General features: G+C 54.0%; 1 protein-coding gene across 3 annotated transcripts in view; it reads left to right on the forward strand.

The window, feature by feature from the left end:
* Positions 1-25,747, forward strand: part of ZMIZ1 (zinc finger MIZ-type containing 1) — a 234,348-nt gene that overhangs the window by 139,103 nt on the left and 69,498 nt on the right. For all 3 annotated transcript variants that reach the window (XM_082629392.1, XM_082629394.1, XM_082629393.1), the window contains exon 7: positions 24-129. In XM_082629392.1, the coding sequence (XP_082485518.1) occupies positions 24-129 (106 nt within the window). The remainder of the gene's footprint in view (positions 1-23; positions 130-25,747) is intronic.

Raw genomic sequence — 25,747 nt, forward strand, 5'->3', positions numbered from 1 at the left:
CTTCCTCCCCATCTTGCTGGCAGGTGGTCAGTCGAGTGGCAGCTCAGCAAGGATTCGACCTGGACCTCGGCTACAGACTGCTGGCTGTGTGTGCCGCAAACCGAGACAAGTTCACTCCGAAGTCTGCCGGTAGGTGACGGCTGGGGGCTCCACGGTATCGTCGGGAGTGGGGGTGGGGCACTGGACTTAAACCCAAGGCTGTCACCACCCCTGTTGGCTGGCATCTCGGTTGGTCCAGGTATGGCGTGAGCCCCCGAGTAGCAGCAGCTCACCTGCTGGCCTCTTGAGCCCACAAGTAGGGCCTGTCCCTCATCTCAGGGCCAGCAAGGGGCCCAGGGCACACCACACCCCAAAAACAGGCTAAAGGGAGGTGCACATCATCTCATTCCATCACCACAGTGACCCCTTGGTGTAAGTGCTGTGATCATCCCCAATTTACAGCCCAGGAAACTGAGGCTCAGAGAAGCTGCAGAGATTTCCCCAGGCCACACAGCTAAGAAGTGGCAGAGCTGGGATTTAAGCCCAGGCCTATACTCCAGAATCAGCATCCTTAACCCTGAGGCTCCACTGCATTCATTTAAGATTTTTTTTATTTAAAATAAAACACAAATTAAAATAAAAATGAATCAGTACATTCAGGATTCTAAAAGACTGCTCTGTGTAGTGTTCTCCATTGCAACTCTGTCCCGGCACGGGACCCCCTGACTCTATAGTAAACAGAGGCCACGGAAGGTGCCAGGCAGCATTCTGTCTGTGAGGGCTTTAAGCACACTAAAGATGCAGCTTTACCTGTCCCTCCATCCTCATTACTTTGCTTAAAAGCAGGGGAAGCTGTGTAAGCTTTTACTTGAACAGACCTGGACAACCCAGCCCTGTCACTTGCTGAGTGTGTGGCCTCTGAGCCTCAGTTTATCTCCTCGGGAAGGCAGGAATGACAATGAGACCTGCGTTGCCGGGGTCAGTGCCAAGCAGTGTCTAGATGTTGTCAACGTTCTTTATGGAGTCTGAACAATTCATTGAAAAAGAAAAAAGTCAGTTATTTCCTCTGTATAACAATAAAACAGACGTTTTCTCTGAATTCGTCCATCAGTTCTTTGGAGTGTATATAGAAACAGCTTAATGCAAACGTTTAAAGGACATCTCATGATGGGTTTTCATCAGTCTGCACAGCCCACAATCGCTTGAACACGGGTTTGTGCTTTGCTGTGTTTACGACGGTCCAAGCACGTGGATGGCAGGTCACGTATAAAAGGTGGTGAAGGTCTCATTAGCCAATAGCTGCTCTGAGATCCCTGACGTGCCAGCCTGTGTTGGGATATCGCTATTGTATTGAACTGCTTGCCAGAAAATGGTCTTGGAATCTCATAAGAGACGTCTGTTCCTGATGGAATCTGCAGTTTTAATAATAACTTAAGTCAATACAATTTTGACAAGGTAAAAATTGCTGCTCATCCAAGAAGCATATACATCCATATCGCTATTTAGTGCTTGCTCTTTGCAGGCATCTGGCTGGGGCTGGGTTGTGCTGAGGGGTAAAACAGATGTGGTCTCACCTCGGGAAATGTACCGTCCAGAGCAGGGATCGGCAAACTTTCTTTGTAAAGGGCCAGATCGTAAATAGTTTAGACCTTGCAGGCAATATGAAAGCAGCCATAGACAATATGTAAACAAGTAAGTGTGGCTAGTTCCAAGAAAGCCTTATTTATGAAAGTAGATGATAGGATAGTTTCCTGATGCCTGGTCTAGAGGGAGAGAAAATCATCGACCAGATAATCACAGCTGTTTGCTGTACACCAGAAACTAACACAACATTGTAAATCAACTATACTTCAATTTTTAAAAAAAGACATGCAAAAAAATCACAGCTGTATGTGTGACTGTGTGCGTAAATTCAAGCTGTGATGAGGGCCATGAAGGAACGGTCTCAGGGATGCCACAAGACCACTTGGGAGTGGGGAAAGGTTTCCCTGAGACCCAAAGGTCAAGTAAGAGTTGAGTAGGGGAAGAAAAGGAGGAAGGACTGCCCAGGTAAAGGGAACAGCCTATGCAAAGGCCCTGAGGTAGAAGCAAGCATGGTTTTTTTTTAACAGAACTAAAAGGAAGGCCAGTGGTTCCAGAGCCCTGGGGCAGAAGTCAGCAGCAGTTAGACACACAGGGCCTGTCTTGAGGGTTGTCCTAAGAGTAACGGGAACGTGGCTAAATTCTAATTTTGCAAAGATCGCTCGAGCTACAAAAGAACAGATTGCCCAGGGGAGGCCGGTGTGGATGGAGGGAGCCAGCTGGCAGATTGCTGGGATGTCAGGATGAGGATGATGGTGGCTGGACCAGGAAGTTTCCACTTCCTGTGGAGTGGAGTGGAGACAAAGGGATGACTCCAAGGGATATATAAAAGGCAAAACCAAGACAGGGAGAGCGTGGCCAGAGGGATAGAAGGAAAACAGGAGAATGGGCTGTCCCAGAAACCCCAGCTGCTCCCCTGGTCCATGTGTAGCCCCTCCCTCAAGGGTCTCTCACACCCCTGCTAGTACGTTCTGGGTACTCTACCATATTTGCTTCAATGCCCAGCTCTGTGAGACACAGGATATTTTCTACATTTATGGATGAGGAAATTGAAGCTCAGAGAGGTCTTGTGACTTACCTGCTGTCACACAGCTCGTAAATGATAGAGCCGAGAGACTTGAAGTCCTGGCCTCCTGAATCCAGGCCTAAAGCTGTGCCCACTGCATCACTGTTGACTCTGGGACCAGTTGGGGACCGAGATTTAGGAGGCCTCTGATCACCTGGGCCAGGATCTGAGAAACTACTCCATTTGGGAGAGCTCTTTGCTTCACTCAGATCTCTCTAGCATGGCCCTGCCCTCCTCTAAGTGGTATTTCCAGCATCACTTCTTCTCCTGAGACAAGGGATTTGTTCCTTCCCCATCTGCACCCCCAGTTGTGCACTGCTCTTTACAGTCTAGAGAACCCTTTCCCATGCATGTGTCTATCTAGTCACATGATAGGTCCTAGGCCCACGAGGTGCATTCTCAGTATGCCCATTCTGCAGCTGAGAACACTGAGGCCCAACAGGGCCTGTGGCTTAGCTGTCACTTGAATTCACTTATCAGGAGTCAAACCCAGGTCAGCCCCAAGAGCCATGACTAACCACCTTTCCCAGGCCTCCTGCCCTCTTGAGAAGTATGAGCCTCACGGCTCTCAGGGTCCCCGTCATCCCCCTGCTTGGCCCGTCTTTTGGGAAGGCAGGGCACCAGTCTGACGGGGAAGACTTCAGCTCCTGGTTTCGTTGGTTGGGATAAAGGGTCCGCAGGGGGCAGGCTTGACCATGAGAGGGGTGGAGACCACAGAGAACACAGCAGTGACCCCAGATTCCAGAAGCGACTCCAGCACTGGCCCCCATCTTCTCCACATTGCCCACCTCCCAGAGCTGTGGCCTCATCTGTAAAGAGGGATTATATGCCGATCCCACAGGCTGCCCGGGAGGATTAAATGAAATTCCCCAGGTGTGGAAGTGAGGGGCCCAGCTAATACCTGGCGCACAGTGGGTGCTGAGTCAATATTACTTTTTGGCCTTCCTTCTCTACTTCTGTCTGTCTTTTTCCCAACATGGTTCCCGACCTCTCTAAGGCCCTTTCTGCCTTAGTGAGGCTCTTTCCTACCCTCTCTTTCCCTGAGGCTCTGTGGGTGGGTGCATGACCTGCCTAACCCCACCTCTGGGTACAGCTGGGAGAGTCCCCATGGTGTCAGTTGTGTGTGTGCAGTGGCCACACCGGCCACTACAGGGCCCACCTGGGCCTCTCCCAGCCAGGCTTCTGCAGTTCTAGAACACGCTCTGTCCCCAGAGCTCCTGCAGCCTCTCCGCCCTCCCGTCTTCCTGTCTCTGTCTGGGTTCCCACTCTGCCTCACTGGCTAGTGCAGTGTTTACCCTCCCAGTCCTTCCCTCTCCTTTCTCTCTGAGGGTCTCTGACGCTGTCTGTCTCTGTCCTTCCCTTTCCTGCTGCCTCTGACTTTCTCCCTGCGTTGTGATGTGTGTGTGTGTGTATATGTGGCGGTGAACGTCTCTGTGTGTGTGTGCGTGTGTGTGCATGTGTGTGTGTGTGTGTGCGAGTGTGTCTCCCCTTCTGCCTCCCCCACCCCTCTCCCACTCTATCTCCCTGTCTGTCTCTCTTGTCAGGAGGCCAAGCTAGGGCCAGAGGACCGGTGGGATGAGCTCATGCAGCGAGAAGCAGAGCGGGGCTTTGTCAGGAGAGATGGCGGTGCGCTGGGCTGGGCTGTGCGCGCCAGCATTGGTGGGCTCTGGAGCAGGTGCTCAGGCCTGGGGGCAGTGCTGTGCGGTGTGTGTCTGTGTGAGAGAGAGAGAGAGAGGGAGAGAGGGAGAGAGAGGGAGAGAGGGAGAGAGAGGGAGAGAGGGAGAGAGGGGGAGAGAGAGAGAGAGACAGAGCGTGAGCGCAGAGCAGACACTGCAGCAGACAGCCAAGTCAGGCGTCTCCACGTGGGCCCCTCTGATACCCAGCCCCCAGCTCTTTGTTCTGGTGCAGCCTTTAGCCTGTGTGCTCGCACACGGGAGCACGCGCACACGAGCACGCACGACAGCATCCTCCTCGTTGGGAAGGTCCTTGGGGGCCCGCGGCTCCCTCCTCTGCCTCAGTCCAGGAGGTCACCTGCCTTGCGCCTCCCCTTGTCCCCTCCTCCAGGCCACGGCAGGCCCCCCCGCCCCCCCGAGTCGCTGCCTGCCTGCTCTCGGCAATTTGGCAGGCAGTGCTGAAATGTCAGCCTCCCTGGCACCAAGAGGCCCACGCCTGCTGGCTTCGTGGGCACCAAGCACCAGGCAGTTACCATGTCCAAGGTCCCCAAGAGCCCTCTGTGTGCCTCTGCTACTGTCCACGCTTGAATGACCCTGTCCCTTTGGTTGCCCCTGTGAACAGCCCGGAGGCGGGTTAAAATAATAGAATAGGGAATGTCAGGACCCAGGGGATGGGGAGCCCAGGGCCCAGAGAAAGGGGGATCTGCCCCAGGTTACAGTGAGGCGGGGCAGAGTGCAGACAAGAGCCTGGGTTGCCCACTGCCCGTCCTCACGCCCCTCTTGCCTCCCTGAATGATGACTCCGGGCTCCCTCTGAGAGGTGAGAGGCATGGGGCTGCTGGCAGAGTGGAAGAAGTGGAGAGAGCCACAGGTCTGGGAGGTGCCAGGGCATCCCGGGGGCATCCTGGGAGAGGCGACCAGTAGGCATTTGGAGAAGGGACCAGAGAACTCAGGAGAGAGGTCAGGGCTGAAGAGGCAGACCCTGAAACCTCCGAGGAAGAGGAGGCCAGCCTTCTTAGGGACAAGCAGAGGGCAGTTGTCAACGACCTGCTGTGGGTTGGATGTGACCTACAGACAGCTGAGGTCCGACTGTTCAGCAGTTTTTTAAAATGCATATTAGTTGCCAACATTTGCTCTTTGGAAGATTGCACTGTCCAGTCAAATGCCTGGCTTCCTTTGAATGGGAACCTTGGACCCAGCCCGGCACGGACTGGGTGGTGGCTGACCCCTCGGATAAGTGCCGGGCTTCCCGAGTTGTCTCACACCCCAAGCATTTCCTGAATTTGGAAACCTGCTGGGCCCTGTGGACATGTGTGTTTCTTACCTCTTTTCTACACACACGCTCACATCCCAACACAGCAGCCTGAGCCCTGGGCCCAGGAGTGGAAACCCAAGCAAAGTGGATCACTTGCTTTGTGTTGACAAACACCTGCCTGGTCTGGTTTCTCCAGTGTGCTGACAGCCCCCAGAGGAGCTGACAACAGACCACACGAAGGGACTGAGGCATGCCCTGGGCCCCCAGCCAGCCTGGGAGGTGAGGAATCAGGAAGGTGATGGGGCCCCTGCTCTGCCCCTCCCGGTCTGTGGCCTGTGATCCACTCAGGAGGGGCTTGGGAGAAGCTTGGTCCTTCTTGGAAGCCCTCGATCCCAGGGGAGCTTCTGCAGCAACTTATGAAGCAGCCCTGAGGCTCAGAGACAGACCCAACCGCAGGGACCAATGGCAAGTGTCCTGCCTCCATCAGAGGATTGGGATGGGGCACAGACCTCAGAGGCCAGCCAGGTCATTTCATCACTCCCACCCAGGACTCCTTAAGCAGGAGAAGGCAGGTCATAAACCATTTTCCTCTGTCGTTGAAAACAATCCTTCTTGCTCCCACCTAGCTGAATGGGGGGCTCTCAGACTCCCATGGTGGTGGTCACATTCCTGGCCTCTCTTGGCGTCCCAGCTCCTATCTCTACCTTCACGCCTCCCCCATGGCCTGTCTCCACCCCCTCTGCCTCTGCCCACCCCAGAGCACGCAGCCGCCTTCCCGTCACCATCACCGGGGAGGACAAATGGCCTCATTCAGGGACACCCTGCCAGATCTGTCTCTCTAAGACAAAGCTGTGCGCAGCTCTGAGTGAAAAACGGCTCGCAGCCGCCCAGTGAGCAGGCAGGATTGGTGGGTGCAAATTACAGGGGGATTTGTTAACGCTTGCTGGCTCCCCCCAGAGAAAGCGGCAGGTGGGCCCTCGCCCTTGAAATGCCAGGCCGCCCGGCTGGGCGCCTCATCGAGGCCGGGGACAGACTTCCTCCTGGACACCAGCCCCCACCGCCACATCTGAGCTCAGCAGAGCTGGGATGTGAGGGAGGGACTTGGCTTCCTTCCTCCTGCTTGGCCGCCTCTGCACTCCAGGTCAGGTCCTGCTCAGGAAAGGGCTCTGGATTTCATCACCCAGCCCCTGGGAACTGACTCGCGGTCAGCTCTGTTTAAAGGACAAAACCTGTTTATCACTCACCTTCTGTCGAGTCACTGCTGTGAGCGAGGCCACTGGGGCTCTTATCAGCACACCCATTTTGTAGAGGTGGAAACCGAGGCTCTAACAGGGACAAGACAGACCAGGTACATGACTTCTGGGGCTGGAAGCAGGACTTGGACCTCCACGTGATCAGATGTGGAGCACAGGGAGCTGTCCCTCTTCTGAGTGACCCTGTGTGAGCAGGTGGGGTAGGTCGTCCTGGGCCAGTGGCCCCTGGCTCCCTCCCCTCCCCCAGCTCCCTGAGGGCTGAGGCCCGGTCACTCTGCTCTTGGAGAAAAAGAACTGGGGAGGAGCTCATGTGACAGAGGGTTTGTGGACCCAGCGTTCCCGGGCTAAGGAATTGGGGGGGGGGTGTGCGATGGTCCCTGGGGTGTCCGGAGTGAACAGTGAGGAGGGGGGCAGTGCCGCAGAAGAATGAGAGAAGGCAGATTTGGAAATAGCTTCAAGGCCCTGGAAAAGGGAACTGAGTATTTCAGTGGCCATTAAAAGTGAGGTCCCCTAAAAATGATTACCATCCGGAAATACTTATGACATAATATTAATTTCTTTTGAGAAGGGTAACAAAATGTCATGCTCAGTATGACCTCGACCAGGTGCAAAAACAAAATATACATTTGGTTAGGCAGAGGAAACAGAAAACAGAAGGGAATATACCAAAATGTCAGCTTAGAAATCATGGATCTATCTGGATGGGGGGAGGTAGCTGACTCTTTATTTCCCATATTTTCTGCAGGGAGCATGGATTCTGTCTTGGTCAGGATGGTCGATGGTCGCCATGGGCTCCTCTGGAGTCTGGTTGGAGTTGGCAGGGGTGGGGGGGGGGGTGAGAGCGCCCTGGTCTTCGGGCTGCTCAGCGGTTTCCCCAGCACAGCCCTCTGCTTCCCGAGGGCCTGCGGGGCAGGCCCCTGCTCGCTGGGGGCGCTACTCTTCCTGCCTCCTTCTCTTCTGTGGGGTTAGCTCATCGCTGGCTCCCCCCACAGAGCCAGGGTGTGCAAGGACACGGCTGCCTGAGGCCCAGCTGGTGGAGATCTGCTTTCCGGGCCTGTCCAGAAGGAGAGGGGGTGCGGGGATGAGGGCATTGGCTCATGGCAAGGGGGGCCTGGGGCCCGGGACCCTGACAGGCCATGCAGAGCCCTCTCAAGATGGGGCTGCTTGTCTTACCTGGAACCTCACAACTCCAGTCCAGAGCCCCAGCTGGGACTCCACACACATGATTGGGATGGGGGTCTGTGAGGCAACAGAGGAAGGAGAGGCCACTGGAGGCACCTCAGTCAAATGATGTGTGTCTGAGTTTGGGTTTCCCCAGATGCAGACCCTGCAATGAAGATTCCAGTGTAAGCGATTTATTTAGGAGGAGCCTAGAAAGCGCCAGTAGAGAAGCAGAGAAATGAGATGCGGAAGGGAAGGAGGAGGATGAGAAGTGTGATGTGAAGCAGAGTGCCTGCCGTGGGGAGCTCCTGGAGAGAGAGCAGAACGCGCCCCTCAGTCAGCCTAAGAGGCCAGGACGAGGAGGTGTTCATCCAGCATCTGGCATCCATTATTGGCTGGGGGCTCCTTGGGGTCAGGGTGTGGATGCACCCTCCAGCACTCACCTTGGCGGAGATGCCAGGAAGAGCCACGGCGCCCGTGTTAAGCAGAGGGTGTGTGATGAGGCATCCACAGTGCCAACAACAAGGCACCCAATTTCCATCTCCTGCATCCCATCCTCATCCCCCGCCCCCCACGCCGCCGCCATATTCCAGGCCCGGCCATATTCTTCTGATTGTATTCTGCATATTGTTGCTTACTTATTTTGACTTCAAGAGAGGAATTTGAGAAGGAAGCTTTCTTTTTTGTTTTGTTTTTACAACTTTATTGGAGTATAATTGCTTTACAATGGTTTCTGCTTTATAACAAAGTGAATCAGTTATACATATACATATGTTCCCATATCTCTTCCCTCTTTCGTCTCCCTCCCTCCCACCCTCCCTATCCCACCCCTCCAGGCGGTCACAAAGCACCGATCTGATCTCCCTGTGCTATGCGGCTGCTTCCCACTAGCTATCTACCCTACGTTTGGTAGTGTATATATGTCCATGCCTCTCTCTCGCTTTGTCACAGCTTACCCTTTCCCTTCCCCATATCCTCAAGTCCATTCTCAAGTAGGTCTGTACCTTTATTCCTGTCTTACCCCTAGGTTCTTCATGACATTTTTTTCCTTAAATTCCATATATATGTGTTAGCATACGGTATTTGTCTTTCTCTTTCTGACTTACTTCACTCTGTATGACAGACTCCAGGTCTATCCACCTCATTACAAATAGCTCAATTTCGTTTCTTTTTATGGCTGAGTAATATTCCAGAGAAGGAAACTTTCTATCTTCTCTCTATGGCCACCATACCTGGCAGACCAGCCCCCCTTGCCACATTTAGATGCTAACTGTCCAAGTAAAGAGCAGGCCCTGCATCCAGGTGTAGCTCCAGGTGCCTGCTCCACGGTAGAGCCTGGGCCGGCTCTCTGCTCGTTAAAAAGGGAGCCCGGGATTTGGGAAGCTGACCCTCTCCCCCTTGAACTAGCAACATCCCAAACATGGGAAGAGAGCTGACATGGCAGTGGTTTTCTCACCAGGTCCCGTGACCACCTTAAGCCATCGTGGGGGCCACATCCCTTTGTCCACACTTGAGGGTGCTCCAGACAAAGAGGACAGCCCTGGACAAAGCCATGGGGGCTGGGTACCACCCTCCACCTCCACCTCCATCTCCCCTGGGCAGGCCATGCCCCGCCAACACCACCACCCCCAGCATCAATTTCTTCCCCAGTCCAACGCATCCACACCATTTCTCTACCTTCGTGGCTGCGGGAAGAATAATGAAGTCCTGGACGTGGGAATGCCTCTCAAAATAAAAAATACTAAACAGAAATTTTCAGGGCAAGGGACGACAAGCGTCTTGTGCCAGGCCCACTCCGTGCCAAGCACGGGGGCTACGAACACATATAAATGCACCACACACAGTCCCTGCTCTTCGGGTCTGAAATCAATGAATGCTCCCATTCTGGGGGTGAGACATGACAGTAATCCTACACACAGACACAGCCCTTAACACAGCCTTTCTTGTCTGGCCCCGTGAGATCCCCACGGTGGGCTTTTTCCCATTTAAAGAGGAGGAGACTGAGGCTCTGAGGGGTGGGAAGGTGGCCTCAGCAGGGCCAGAAGTGGGGCCAGAGCTCTGGCTATCCTTGCTTCTCTGCAGGTGTCCCCAAGGAGATGCACAGCCTCTGGGGTGATGCAGGGCCGAGGGTTATCGCCATTCAGGCACCAAGGTGTTGCCACATTGCAGCCAGAGCGCTGCCTTCCACTGTCCGGCCCAAAGGTGCATCTGGGACAGAGGACCTGCCCAAACAGTCCCCACTGCCCCAGGGTGCCCTGGAGATGCTGTGGCCACCCAAGAAGTTAATAAAGCCATGGGCAGCAATTAATACTGCAGAGGAAAGGGCCAGGTAAGAGGATTAAGGAAGCCAGAGCTTTGGTTTTAAGCTGGAGCTTAGCTTTCTCACCCCCAGAGGAGGGATTTCAGGGGATTCGACGGTGTGAGAATGACATGGAGCAGGGACTTGGCAGAAAGTGGGCGAGGTGGTTATGGAACTTTCAGAGCAAGCATTGCAAGCCAGGGCCTTATAAATACCTTCTGGGTTAGACAGACAGACAGACAGACAGGAATTAATGATGGTGCAGGTATCATTAGCCTTGCTTATTTAGACTTACAGAGCCAGGGCAGGGCAGCTGGATTAGGAAAAGAATCTGATTTATAGCCCCTTTCAACCATGATGATAGCAAATATTTTGGGCAGCGTTTGCCCGGCACTGTGTGCACCATCCATGATGATCCCAGACCCATGTCTGCCCCATTTTACAGATGAGGAGACTGGAGTTTAGGAAGATTGAGTGATTTGACCAAGGTCCGAATTGTGATTCAAACAAGAATATCTAACCCTGAAGCCATAAGCTGCCCCCTACTCTATGTGCAGGTTGCAATGAAATGCTGGGAAAGACATGTTAATACTCAAGAGAGCTTGTCAGGATCACCTGAATTGCTTGCAGGTGGAGATATTAAGTATTTGACAATGACTTGTCCTTGTTGGTGGGTGATACACCCTCTCATCTTTGAACTCATGCAGTACTCACGGTCTTTTGGAAAGTGAGGAGGAGAGATCCTGGCATATAGTAACCATTCAGTACATGTCAGCTGTTATTGTCACAGTTCCCTGGTCAGCCCCAATTTCAAATATTTTTTTCCAGAAACCATTCAGCTATTTCACAGAGAGGAGTAGTGGTTAAAAGCATGGACTCTGCAACAGCATGTCTGGGTGTGAAAACCACCGGCCCTCCACTCACCAGCTGTGTTACCTTGGAAAAGTCATTTATTAAGTGAACCAACGTATGTATAGTGCTTAGAATGAGGCCTGGCATATACTAAGTGCTGTATACATGTTAGCAATCTTATATTCCAACGTGTTGGCATTCAGCCTTTCTTAGGATGCCTCTCATACCTGGATGTAGCCCCAAACCCTGTGCCTGCCCCTATGTTGTGGTTTGGGGTTTGGAAAATATGGATCCTCTACTTAGGTAGGGCCAGGGTCAATGCCAACCACTCCCTCCTCCAAGTGGGTAGGTAGATAAGCGAGGTCCTATTAACCTAGGCCAGGGAATGGCCCCTTCTTGAGGCTCCAGGACCATAAGGCCACAGCTGTCTCCAAGACATAGAGGGTCACATAGGGTTAAGAGGGCATCTCTTTCCCCCACAAAGAGGAGGCTGAGCCTCAGTGAGGGAAGCGGGCAGTGTGCAGGAGTGGAGAATAAAGAGCCGGCTGAGGCAGGCTAGACAGGGCCAGCAGCAACCTGTTTGTGCCTTGGCCTGGGGAGGTTTGAGGGCCTCTGTTTCTCCAAGTCTCCCAGCAGTCCTTCTCAAAATTCTTTCAAGAGAGAAAGTAACATTTAAAGTACCATTTATTGGGAATTCCCTGATGGTCCAGTGGTTAGGACTCTGCGCTTCCACTGCAGGGGGCAAGGGTTCGACCCCTGGTCGGGGAACTAAGATCTCGCATGCCGCACGGCTCGGCCCAAAAAAAATAAAACTAAAAAGAGAAAGGACCATTTATTGAGCCCTTGCTTCATGCCAGGCTCTGTGCTGGGTATTTTATGAACATCAGTGCTGCTGATTCATATGAAGAACCAATCCCTTTTATAGATTGGAAAACTGGTGAACAAAGAGATTTATTCACTTGTCCAAAGTGACTACAATCCTTGTTATAACAAGGTGAGGGATGAGTGGATAGATGGCTCTGACTGGATAGATGTTTGGATGATTGAGACTAAAGAGAAGATGGAAAAAAGCAAGAGAATGGGGGAGGGTGTAGACCGGCCTGCCCCAACTCCGAGCCTCGCTCCTTCTTCTGTTCCTTCTTGGGTTGTGCCTTCTCTCTCAGGGATCAGGCCCATTGTGAGTGTCACACTCAACCTGTCCCCAGGGCCCGTCTGGCAAGCAGGGACAGGAAGGAAGACCCTGGCCAACAGACCCCCATCCTCTTATCCCTCATAAGCTACCCAAGTCACTTTGCACAGCAGAGTGAGGGCTTAGGAGGGACCAGGCCCTGGAAACTGTGGTCTCAGCCTGCAGGCCCCCAGCCCTGGACTCCATGCTTTCAGAGGCTCTTGAGTCAGGTCCAGTGAGTTGCTGGGATAGGGCTGGTCTCAGGACATGCAGAGCCAAGATCTGGAAACCAAAGAGGGGGCAGCATGGGACAGGGGTCCAAGCTTAGGCTTCAGGGTCAGGCTGACCTGGGCTCAGCTCAGCTCCATCACTTCCATGCCACAGGTAACCCCAACCGTGTCTCCCAGCATCTCACAAAGTAATGGGTACAAAGTACTTAACTCAAGCTGGCATCTCAGAAGGGCTCTGTACGTATCGTTCTGATTATTGAGTCCTGCATTGCAGCACAGGCTCTAAAAGGTACTTGCTGTGTGACTTTATGCAAATCACTTCACTTCTCTAAGCTTGGGGTCCAGAGGATCTAGGATCCAGGTTTCCTGGCTGGAGCGGCAGCAATTCTGTTTCCTTGGCAACCCAGCTTCCTCTCGAGGGACCATCTGGATCACATCACTGTGGCAAGGTGCTGCCCGGGCAACCAGGTGTTTGTGTTTTGCAGTGGAAGCTCTGCAAGGTGGTAATTCCCCTCACTGGGGACAGGGTGGTGGCCAGGCAGGTGGCTGGAAGGAATCATCGCTGTCTCAGTCGTGCCTGCCCTTGCTTTCCTGAGTCCAGAGAGAAACAGACTCCAGAGCTTAGGAACTCTAGCCAGTGACTTTCCTTGAAGAGCTGTTAACAGATGCTTCATTATATTCCTAGGCACATTTTCTGGCTTGCTGAGGCTGGCCAGGTGGGAAACACTGCCTGGGGCTGGACTCCTGTAGGGAATTCCAAAGGACCCAGTCTCACCTGTTTGGGATGAAGAGCCACTATTGTCTCTGGCAGGAAACAGGAATTACTAGGGGGAAAAATTAGGACTCTGCTTTTGAAACAGGCACATAATTACAATGACAACAGAAACTTGGTGCAAAGGATAAACTAATTCACCCCTTCAACAGACATGCATGGGCATCTATTATATGCAGATTTTGTGAGTGGCACTTAGGTAACCCTAGAGATTGTGTGTATCTGCAAGGAGCTCACAGACCTGGACAGCTTAGGAAAAACACAATGTCCACAGACCCACATCAGCCAAGGGAGAAGCTGAAGGGGTGGTGGTGGGCAGAACCCTCTGGGGGCCAGCCACTTCCAGCAGCAAGCTCCCAGCCCAGAGAAGCTGGAAAAACCGGGGACAGTTCAGGGATAGCCCGGGCTCTGCCATCACTTCACACAGGTGAGCACCTTGACTTTTACAACAGCCCACGAAGGTGAGCTCTGGCCCCTTTTCCAGATGGGGAAACTGAGGCTCCGAAAAGTGAAGTCCATGCCCAGGGTCACACAGCTGGGGAGTGGCTGGCCTAAGATCAGAACTGGGTCCATCTGCGTCCACAGTGCATCCTCTGGGGGGACCCTGCTCTCCTGGTGGGCTCTCAGGGGTGGCTCCATTGCCTGGAAGTGTGTGGCCTCTGTGCTGAACAAAATAAAATAATCTTCCACCTCTCTGTCCTTCTGGCTCTTTCTCTCTCTTCCTCTCTCTTCCTCTACCTATGTCTCACCCCCCCCACCCTCTCTCCTTCCCTCCCTTTTCTTCTCTCTCCCTCACTGTCCTTCTCCCCTCTCCTTTCCTCTCTCCTTCATTTCCTTTGTCTCCCCGCCTTTCACCATGGAACCACAGTGCCATGCACCACTGGTCCCTCTGGCTGCAGCTCATCTCTGCCTAGGTGTCACCTGCAGCCTCTTACCCTGGGCCCCAGGCTCACTGTCCTCGGATGCACCGCCCAGTCCAGCCCCTGTCGAGCCCTGGGCTACCCCCCACCCCCCGCCAGAAATGCCTGCTGCTGTTTGGTGCTGTCCCCCTCCTGAGCACCATCAGCCGAGGAAGTGACATTATGGCATGTCTTCCCATTTCCTCCAGGCTCCGTGTGGTCCTGGGCCCACTCTCAGATGTGCGGCCCAGATGTTTAGAGTCACTGCCTCCCAATAAAGTGTCTGCTGGGAGGCCGGGAGGCAAGGGGCCCACGTGTGCGAAGGGCCCACGTCTGTGCAAACGGGGCTGGGAAGAGAGAAAATGGGAGCTCGCCCTCCCCAGGCACAGACGGCAGGAAATTGGTGTGCCATCGAGCTCCATGGGAAAGCCGAGCGCGGGCGAGTGCAGCGAAGCGCCCCGCCCTGTGTGCTTGACCCTGAGCCTCTCCTCAAAGTCTCAGGGGAGAGATGGCTGTGCCCACCCCCTGGGACAGGGCTTCTGCATCTGGTTCTTTCCTCCCACCCCAAGTGGAGACAGAACTGTGGGAGGAGAAAAACAACAGAGGAGAAAGGCACTGCCCCTCTAAAGAGAGAGGACAGGGAGCGGGGAGGTGGCCCCATCTGTGGGGTCTGTTCCCTCCCAAGCACTGGCCAAGGCTAGACTTCGGGGTCTGGGTCCCAGGCCCCCTGCTTGTGTGGAAGGGGCTTCCTCAGCTTGGAAGACCCACATGTCCACACAGCCAGGAGGCGGAAACTACAGGGTGGCCCTGGGGGATCAGAGAGCCTAGCACCCCCAGCGGAGCAGCCACCACACAGGGGGCCACCTGAGACTGTGTGAGACACACACCCGCCACCGCCAGGGCCTCCAATTCTGCGAGCAATCTCCTGAGTCTTTTAATGTCATCGATTACCTCTTATTGAAGACCCATTGCTGGCCAGTCCAGCCGTGCCTGAGGGCTGGCTCTTAGGTGGCCAGTGGAGGCATGGGACTTAAATCATTGAGGATCAAGCGGGGACAGATGGATGCGTGACTCATGGGAGGAGGAAGGGTCTGCCTGTGGAGTACATGGGAGTGTGTCATCTTCATAGAATACAGAAAGAAGTATCGTGCCATGTCAGCAGGGGAGGGTTGGTAGTGAGGGGCACCTGAATGGGGTGGGAGTGGGGCGACAGGACCTTTGAAGTGTAGAAATCACCCACGTGGCATGTCCAGCCACGGAGGTAGGCCACCCTGGGTTTGCATCCTGTTCCCTGCTTTCAAGCTATGTGACTTCAGGTAACTGACATAACCTCTCTGATCCTTAGCGGTAGCATCAGGAAACAAGGGATGATAACCAGATATCCCTCCCAGTTGTTTGTGGTGTTTGAGATGTTGGGGATTAGATAGATGGTGTAGGGGAAGCCGTGCCTTGCACAGAGTGAGGACTCGGTGTCCATTTGCCATATCCCAGTACCTGAGGCAAAACACGTGCGTGAAGAGTACCCTGTCCCCAAAAATCAGCTGTGAGAGGAAGTAGGCTGGGTCGGGGCGGAGGATACTGTGTAGTGGAGAGGGGAGGGGAAGAAGGAGGACAGTGCCCTTTTGGAGTCCAGGGCATCTATAATAAGTATAAATAGTAAGTATCCGTAGTAGTATCATTTTAATTGCTACTGTTACTCTCTGATGTGAATGTCAGCGTGCAGAGGGCCTTTCAGGATCACCTGGCCTGTTTTTATCTGAGAGGAGACTGGCCCAGAGAGAGGGAGCAATCTTCCAGCATCCCTCATCATGCCAGCAGTCAGACCGGCCTGACGCGGTACTTACCACTAATATTCTTCTTGTTACTGCTGATACCACTGTTACTCCCATGACAGCTACTATTTACTGCTATTTCTATTACTCACACTAGCCTGTTGCTTCTAATACTACCACTATTTTCCTAGTACTATGAATCAATTAAGGAGTGAAGTTTTATTGAGTTCTTACCGTGTTCCAGGCGCTGGGCAAAATACTGCAGAGACTTCCTCTCCTTTCATCTTTATAAAGATATTAAGAAGAAGCGGAGACTCAGAGAGGTTAATTACTTGCTCAAGGCCACACAGTTAGCAAGTGGTAGGGCTAGAATTAGACCCAGGCAGTCCCGCTCCTGCACACCTGGGTACCAGGTCAGACCGCCTCCCAAAAGAAGGAAGGAGGCTTCACAACCCTGAGCCTGTATGAATGGAGGCCTGGATGCATCCCAGGAGTAGGGCTGCCTTGTGAATTAGCCCAACGGGCAGCTACCTTTGTGGAGGATCTAATAATCTCTCTCCTGCCTTGTTTCTCAAGACCTGAAATTCCACTCTTCCCATGATTTTCTTTGGATTAAATTTCATGTGCCTCTGTCTGATAGCCTTGTTCATTCAGTCTGCCATTTGATAATAGCATGGTGAGGGGTGGTGAGGCCAGGTCCCGGGCTAAGAATCCTGGCTTCCAGTTCTGGTTGCTTGTAGCCTGGGTGACTGTGGGCCGGTCCCTTCATCTCCCAGTGGTGGGATGTCAAATCTGAAGCTCCCAGCTCAGGGCCCCATAGAGTGGCCCCTCTGTCCTTCCCCTGAGACTCTGCGAGAACGCTGTCATAGCTCCAGGTGTAATAGTCCTTGCAGATGAGACCCCCACCCCCGAGGCCCAGGCCAGTGATGGCAGGAAACCAGCAGATTGCATCTAGAAAAAAAACAGAATTTAGAGATTACTCATCCATTCATTCAGCAAACGTGTATTGAGTACCACAGTGTCCCAGGCCTATGCTGGATGCCTGGACGTTGTGAGTGAGGTAGATGTGGTCCTTACCCTCCAGGAGCTCAGGGCTTCATGGAGAGGACAGACTTAGAATAAATGCCCTCCGACGATGATGTAATCATTGTGACAGGCCCTACAAAAGACACGTGGAGGGGGTCGTGAGTCTGGGAGCTTAGAGAAAGCTTTCTCAAGGAAATGACCCTTGCAGGAAGGCTCCAAGGAGAAAATCTGCCCAAAGAGGAGAACAGAGAAAGACATTCCAGGCAGAGGAAACAGCACGTTCAAAGGCCCCAGGTGCAGAAGGAATGTGGGTTCAAATTTTCTCTCTACTTCTTCTGACTCGGTAGCTCTGTGCAAAATGCTTCTCTCTGAGCCTCAGTTTCCTCACCTGTAGAATGGGAACAGTTGCCACCTGCTCCCCAGGGATCTAAGCAACTGAGAGGTTAAGGGGTATGAAGGTGGTGGTGCTGGCACTGCCCCCCTGAATGCCTAGGGAATCTGGAGGCTGCCTCTTGGCTCCTGGCTTCCAACCACCCCCGACACTTGAGGCTTCTGTCGGTCCTGGTTGTTCCTCAGCACAATTAGGTAATTAGGCCAAATTCAATTACACACCACACTCCCAGGTCTGTCTGGGGCCCGACGGGGGCGTGGGCTCCCTTTGCTGGCAGGGGGCAGTAGGAGCGCTGCTCCCAGAGTTGTGCCTTCCTACCGTGCATCCCAAAATACTGCCTGCATCCCAGATGGGGAAACTGAGGCAGGGAAGAGGCAGTGCTGCTTAGCCCCAAACCTCAGGGCTGAGATCCCCAGGGCTGAGTTTTACCCTCCTTGACAGCCCCAACCCAAACTGTGAGCCCATGGCACGTCCCACCTTTGAGATTCATCACAGGGGTCCTGGCTCCTCTCCCCCTGGAAAAGCCCCCCTGCCCCGAGGGTGGGATTCAGCTTCCCTGCCACCCTTGGATTTGTGGCAGTTTCTCCTCCCAGCTGTAGACTGGTACCCAGCCACTATTCAACACTTTGATTGGTGTGTGAATTTGAGGGGAGAGCACACCTTGACTTCCAGGCTGAGGGGTGTGCTGTTCCCACCTGCCAGGCTCAGCTCTGAGGATCCTGATTTCAACATCAGGCCTCCTACTCCTTGCCCTGCCCTGGCGGCCACTTTGGATTTTCCCCAGACAGACATTCCTTCGTGGCCTGTCTGCTCACGTCCAGAGCCCCCTGGGGGTGGGGGACACCTGGGACCACACTGCAAGTGTGACGGGAGTCACCAGACCCCCTGGGCTGCCATGGGCTGTGAGTACAGGGCTAGAAGGGAGCAGGCACCTGAGAGAGTGTCCTCTCACACAGGACTGCAGGAGAGGAGGGCGGGAAGTGCACCAGGTGACACAGGATTCCTGGCGAACTTTAATGGGCTTAGGAAGTTCATAAAACTGCTGTATTGCTGCCCAGGATGCACTGAGGTGCTTGGGCATGCTTCTCGAGCACCCTTCCTCTCCTCTCACCTATCACAGCACCCCAAAACAGAAAGGGCCTCAGAAACCATAAGCCTACCAGTGTGGGATCCCCTTTACAACTCCCCATCCTCAGCTTACACACCTCAGGTGACAAGGTGCTCACTACCACCCTGGGTGGCCCTGACTGTCAGGAGGTCCTTCCTTCTTTTGAACCCAAACCCGTCTTTTTTTCAATGCCGCCGTCCTTCCTTCTGATGCATGTGACCCCCACTGTGGATGAGAAAAGGACTGAAGGGTCCAGGGTCTGGCCCCCGACCTCCCTGTGAGGAGGGGGAAGAACAGAGTGGGGCAGACCCTCCCCATGTGAACCCCAGCTCACAGAAAGAGACAGTGGATGGACAAGAGCCCTTTAGAATACTAAGTCCTCATGTGTTTAGGACTTTACAGTTTGCAGAGCACATCCTTGACATTACCGTTGGTGGAAACACGGAGAGATGGCCTGAGGCTCTGGAACAAGTCAGAAGACCTAGGTCTAGTCCTGGCTCTACCACTAACTTGCTGTGTGACTGGAGGAAGCCCTGGTCCCTCTCTGAGCCTCAGTTTCCTCATCCGAAAATTAAGACTAGGCTCTCTTAACTTCAATGCTGAGAGTTGGGGGTTCCAAATAGGCAAGCAGAGACCCTGTAAGGAAAAGGGCTGCACGTAACAGGCCCTGCAGGTTGTGGGGCACACTGGGGTCACGTGGTTGTTGGAGCAGCCTGCATTCAGCCTTGCCGGGCCCCCCAGCCTAGCGTCAAGAGTGTGTGGCCTGAAATCCTTCCCCCAGCTGAGCGCCATTTCTTCCTCTGCAGAGAGGAGGACGGCGTCCTCCTGGTGCCTGCATGAGCCTTTGTCTGAGGAGCATCAGGAGTGAAATTTGGCCGCCCCAGGCCAGACAGGGAGGTGTGCCACCCAGCCAGGCAGGCAGACAGACCGACAGTTTCAGCAGGAAGGGAAATTGCCTTTCCATCTGCAGGGAGCTTATGTCAGTCCAACTGGGGACCGTCCGGAAGTCCCCCGTCAAAGCTGTGTCCTGGGAGAAGCAATAAAGCCCCAGGACTGCTGAGGCACAGACATTCGCGCTGCCTTGGCCGTTCCATCCCTTCAAAGGCGACTCCAGAAATCAATGGGAAGAGATTCATGAGGGTCCTGGGTGGCGAGCTCCCCATCACCTCTGGCAGCCCCTTTGTTAGCTGACCTGAGCTTCCTGACTGAACAGGCTGCTTCCACTGAGAGGCAACCCACATTCTTGCAGACAGCATGTCGGGGACCCAGTCTCTGGGCTGGCAAGCCGCGGGAGCCGGGCACCGCAGACCCCACTGTTCACTCATTCATTCCTTGATTCACTCATTCATTCAGGTAGCTGGTCCGTGCTTCATTCACACAGCAGATATCAAGCATCTGCTTGGCATATTGTAGATCCTGTCGATATAACATGTGCAAAACAGACAAAAGTTGCTGTTGGCAGGGAGCTTGACTTCTGGCAAGGGAGATAGCATTAGCAAGAGAAATAATTGAAATACATCAGTCATAAATGCTAAGGAGGAGCCTAAGTCAGGAAAGAGTGGTAGCAAACGTCAGGAGGGGCTGCAGATTTGGGCAATGCAGCTAAGGAAGGCTTCCTGAGACTCAGGTGTCCCCTGGGTGGAGGCCTGCAGGAGGTGGGAAGTGAGTCTGGCCACCTGGAGAAGAGCATGGGGGGCGTCTGCAGCCTGAAGGCAGGGAGACTGGAAGGAAATGAGGTCAGGGAGGTGACAGGGGCCAGGTCACACAGGGTTTTGTGGGGGCATCATAAAGACGTGGAGTTTTACACTGACTGAGCCAGAGCGGTTTAAGCAGAGGAATGATGAGCTGTGACTTAGGTTTCGGCAGCATCACTGTGGGTATTCGTTTGCTAGAGATGCCATAACAGAGTACCACAGACGGGGTGGCCTAAACAACAGGATTGCATTGTCTCGCAGTTCTGGAAGCCAGAAGTCTGAATCAAGGTGTCGTGGTGGCAGGGCCACGCTCCCTCGCAAGGCACCAGGGAAGGACCTGTTCCAGGCATCTCTCCTGGCTTCTGGTAGTTCCCCGGCTCATGACAGCAGAACGCCAGTCCTCACATGGCACTCTCCCTGTGTGTGTGTCTGTCTCTGTGTCCAAATTTCTACTTCTTATCAGGACACCAGTCATATGGGATTAGGGTCCACCCTAATGACCTCATTTTAACTTGATCATCTGTGACCCTGTTTCCAAAAAAGGTCACATTCACAGGTACTGGGGGTAGCCCTTCAGCACCTTTTGGGGGAGGGGGGACCCACAACCCCACGGCCTCTCAGCCTCTTGAGAATGATCGCTGTTATCTCCTTTGGTCCTCCCTGGCACCTGGTATTAGCTGGCCTCGCTCCCATTTTACAAAGGATGAGGCAGAGGCCCAAGGAAGCCAAAGTGACTGGTCCAAGGCCACCAGCTAGTCAGTACATGTTTCCTAAGGCTCAGCCTCCAATTCCAGGCACATCCCCACCCTCCACAACTCCTCAGCTAGCAGGGACATAGTCAGTTCCTTCCTGTCTCCGCTCCGACCCCTCTGGCCTCTCTGTGTAGCTGAGAGGCTGCGGGCATCCTAGTGGCATGGGCAGACAGCCTGGGCACGGCTGCCTTCCCAGCTGAGTGGATGGAGGGGCAGGCAGCTCTTAAAGATGGCAGCCACCTGAGGGACCATTTCATGCCTGGTTCCTGGGTTCCCTCCCCCATCCTCTCTCCTCCTCCAGCCTGGCAGGAGGCTTTCCTGGATCCCCGATAACCTCACAACCCTAGGGTTTCTTGGCGGTGCCAATGGACGTGTGGGGAAGGGGTTGGTTTTGTTTTCTTAATGAAATGATTATAAGATTTGGGCTGATGCCAAATGCAGACTTCTGGGAATGCAGCCTGAGTGTGGGTTGAGGGCCCTGCTGGAGGATACATCCGGGAAGGGGGTGGGGAGCAGTGACAGGAGGTTCTGAGCCAGGTAGGTCTCATTCTCCACCGTGACCCCCATGCCCCCCCCCTCAGGTGGAGCCCTGGACAACCCGGAATGTCAGGTGGATGGTTAAATCGCACAGAGGCTAAACAGGAAAAAGAAACACAAAGAAAGAAGACATTTCCATATATGTAATGTGGTGTGCTGGAAAGAATATAAAACATGACTCTCGTCACAACTCTAACTCGCTGTGTGACTTTGATGGTCACTCTCTCTAGAGTCCCATCTTGGGAATACGGTATTATGGTTGCTGATGCGGACTTTAGAGCCAGATGGCTGGGTAGTTTAAATCTTTCTGCAAGTTGTCTAAACCTTTCTGTGCCTCACTGTTATCCTCTGCAGAGTGGAAATAATAATCACACCTTATCAGAGAGGGCTGTCTGTGAGGATGGCATGTTGATACTTGGAAAGTGCCTAGAACTGTGCCTGGCAACCAGCAGGCACTATGTCAGTGGGAGCTATTACTATGGACAGAGGAGAGGCCTGGATCCAGCTTGGGGCTCCCAGCTCTGTGTCCCCCATGGGAGTGTGCCCTCCCACTGTCCCCATGTGTGGGTAGGGTCCCGAGGCCTGGCAGAGACACCTGCATTGGCTGGCTGGGAGCTGAACGTCAGCTGTGCCTTCCTTCTTTGAGATTGTACATGTAGAATTAAGGAGGCTGACCAGGGTGAAGGAGGAAGAGAAAGAGGCAGAGGGAACAGTATTATCAAAGGACACAGGAGTTTGTGTCCTGACCCCTCAGAGGTGGGCAGAAGCCCCAGAAAAAGGTCCCTGGAGGCAGAGCCCCTGAATCAACTCACGCCCAGTGCAGCTGCTTGAGCCTTCCTGGGGCAGCTGCGCTGGCAGTGAGACAGATGCTTCATGGCCGGTTATCCTCCAGTATGTGTGCGTATGTTTATTGAACCCACGCTATGCCCTGCACGCGCTTCCACACGCCCTGAGAAGGATCAGTTGAATGGAGACAGATGGCCAAGCAGCTCCCAAGGCCTGAGCTCACGACTGTCACACTTCCGTGGACACCACCTGGGGCCTCCCTGTCTTCTTCACTCTCCCTCTGAGTGCTGGAGCCCGCATGGGTGACATCTCTGAGTCACAGGGATCCTTGTTGAGACCTGCTGAATCAGCAAGCCCTGCTGGAGGAAGACCTGGCTCGGTGGCTCTGGGGTTCATTGTTCTGCCTCTCAGTCTCAGCTGGAGGGAGCTGGGGTTGTGTGTGCCCCTACCCCCCCTGACCAAAGCCTTACAGAGGAGGTGACCCAGCCCTGAGCCTGGGAACCACTTTCTACCCCCCACCCGCCAGGGGGACCTACATCCGGTGGCTTTGCTCATTCATACTTACTGGCCTGGACTGGGACAGGATCCAGGAGCCCATCCCTCTGGAGGTGAGGGGGTGGGGGAGGCCTGGAGGAGGCTCCTCCTGCACCACAAACTTCCCCCGCCCCCCGCCCCCCGGGGCCTCCATGGCCTGGTTGGTCCTGAGAAGGTAGGCTCTGCACGACAGGCTCCCCAGCTGGGTGAAGCATCCTCCCTCCCGCTCCCTCCAGCGCAAGCCGCAGCTGCCTTCCCGGCTGCAGTGCTGTGATTTATTGGCGGCTCCTTCTCGCCAGGGCCCACGGCAGGAGGAGTTCAAACACCCGCAGGAGAAGCCACCAGCTATTGATCCCTGAATCAGGCTTCCCAAGGGCTCCCGGACATTCATCAAGGAGCCACGGCGCCAGGGCCACAGCTCTCCCTTTCTTCTTCCTTCTTCTGCCTCCCAAGTCATTCCTCCGGGCTGTGCCCCCCTCGCCGAGGTCACTCGGAGAGCTCCCCGAGTGCGCTCAGAGGTGGAGAGTGCCTTTGTCTGCAGGCGCTTTCCTATAGATCCTTATCAAGGCAGGCGCCCAGGGGGTGGAGCGGGCCACTTTGGGCCTCAGGCTTTTGAGCAAATCTTTGGAAGTTGGAAAAGTGGAGTTGGAACGTGGAGTAAGTGGAGAGAAACCCTTCTGAAGCAGGAACTGGTTGGAGTACCCGTATTTCTCCAGACTCCGGGCTTGTAGTATTAAAAGCCTGCTAACCTAGTGAGCCGGACTGGGGCTTGAATGGGACCGAGCAGGCCTTGAAATTAGCGTGTGAAAACGCGAGCTTTAGCCAGGAGGCCTTCTGTGAGGGCTGGTGAATGGATTCTTGAAAACAATTTGTTTTCCTAATTACATAAATCTGCTAGTGGAGAGTATTTACCTTTTTTTTTTTTCTCACCTGGGGAAACTCAGTTGGTCCCAGGCCTGTGAAGTTTAAATAAGCGTATCACTACTCCTCTCTCACCCCACCTTGGGGCTCCTTCCAGAGTAGGTCCCAGGGAGAGCTGGGAGGTGGGGGAGGAGTGGGGCTGTCATTAGTTTCCCAGGCCCTAACACCAGGTCTGTGTTCCTCTGGTGGAAACCTCTGCTCAACTCCAGTTCAAATTCTGGTTCAACCTATAGGAGTGGTTTTTCTGAATTCAGTGCCTGGAGCCACATGGTACCACCACCACATACCGGGTATTTCAAGAATGAACCTGGAAGTTCCAAACATTTGGGTCTTTGGTGGCTCCAAAGGCACTAAGAATCAGACAAATATTGTGAACTATCATTGCAGAGAACTTCCGGGAGGGGAGGATCCAGAAGAACGGTGTTCTGGTTATTTGAGGTCTTGGCAGCTTTGAATTCTGTATAATCGAGGTCTGAGCCCTGACATCATGTTAAAACCAGATTTATGATAGAAAACAGGTCTTAGGGACATCCATCTCAGTGTTTTCTTCTGAAACGTGGACCCAGTTGTCGTGCCTCCTCAGTTTCTGGGTGTCACTGGCTGAGCACTGGGCTTTGGAGTCTGTGGTATGCAGGATCTGCAATGGGGACTGGGCCAACCAAAGAGAAAGAGAGGGTCTTCACTGGCCACAGGGCTCTTCCCTCATGGGCTCCCAAACCCCTATGGGGCTGCTTGGGAGAGCAGGACCCCAATGGATGTCTCAGTGAATAAATGACTGTCCCTAAAGAAGCCATTGTAACCCAAGATGAGGGAAGGCTCCTCCTCCGAGGGGAGACTGAGCAGAGCCTGGAATTTGGGCAGAGCAGAAAAGTCCTTACCCTGGCTGCCCCAGGGATGGCCCTGCAGGAAGGCGATGCAAATTAATCTCTCTTGCAGGAAGCTAGTTCTTGTCCAAAAGGCAGCAAGTTATAAAGTATGAATTAATCCATTTAACCAGCTCCTCTGAGGGAAAGCCCATGACAACTGCATTTCCAAATGCCATCTCTGAAAGTGATATTTCAAGTGGCAGTGGGTGGGATTAGAGCCTGCTAACGATTTATGTCAAACAAGGAGCAAGAACATAATTTCTAGATATGTGATTTGTTTCAGGCACTTCCAGAGCTGGCAGTAGGACAGACACGAAGGTTCAGGGGCCAGCCAGAGCTCAGACTGAAAAGGGGGGTGGGGGTGTAATCGGGAGTGATGGAAGGAGAACAGGAGAAGCAACGTCAAAGGCTGGCTGACCTGGTCATTTACCCATGATGGCAAGGAGAGCAGTGCAGGGCAGTCTAATACAGAGGAGATGTTTCAAGGCAGTTCTGGTTACCTTTCATTAGGGTGAATGATGGTGCCCCACTTACCTTCCTAATTGTTTGGGCAGTTAAGTCGACACTCAAGAAACCTTCACTGCAGGTGGCCTGGGGGAAGGGGCTTAGAATAAAGTTTCTCCCAAGAGGGTCGTGGTGATGGGAAGTGCCCACGAAAGAGGAAGGAGCGAAGAACCCTTTGGGGTGGTAGGGCGGCGGGTGGGCTTCCAGGTGTGTCTGCTCAGCTCAGCGCCAGGAGCCCTTGCGACAGACAGGCTGGAAGGAAGAGGCCGCGGCCACCACAGGATGCAATGTCAGGAAGGCAGCAGCTCCCGGGGCGGGGCAGTGCCGCGTTCAGCAGCCGTCCCCGGCTTCCCTACCGCCGCTGGTTCCAGGGCACAGGAACTCCCCGAAGTCAGCGAGCTCGAGCGTACGTGCGCCCGCTCACCTTGCCTCGGGGAATCCCAGGGGCGGCAGGGGCATCAGTGCCAGGGAAGATGCCAGGCCGCCTGCCTTCTCCGCCCCCTAACCCGTTCCGAAAATCCTTTAAACCAGGTCGCAATCCGGATGCCCCAGTCCCGCCCCGCCCCCTCTCCTCCCCCGGGCCGAGGCCGCCTCCAGGCCAGCTCCCTCCTCCGCCCCCACCCTGCCTTCGACCCTCATTAGCATGACCACTTGGGAGGATTCTCTGGG

Source organism: Mesoplodon mirus (genome assembly GCF_964341445.2).
Source record: "Mesoplodon mirus genome assembly, chromosome: 2".
In the NCBI taxonomy this organism is placed as follows: Eukaryota; Metazoa; Chordata; class Mammalia; order Artiodactyla; family Ziphiidae; genus Mesoplodon; species Mesoplodon mirus.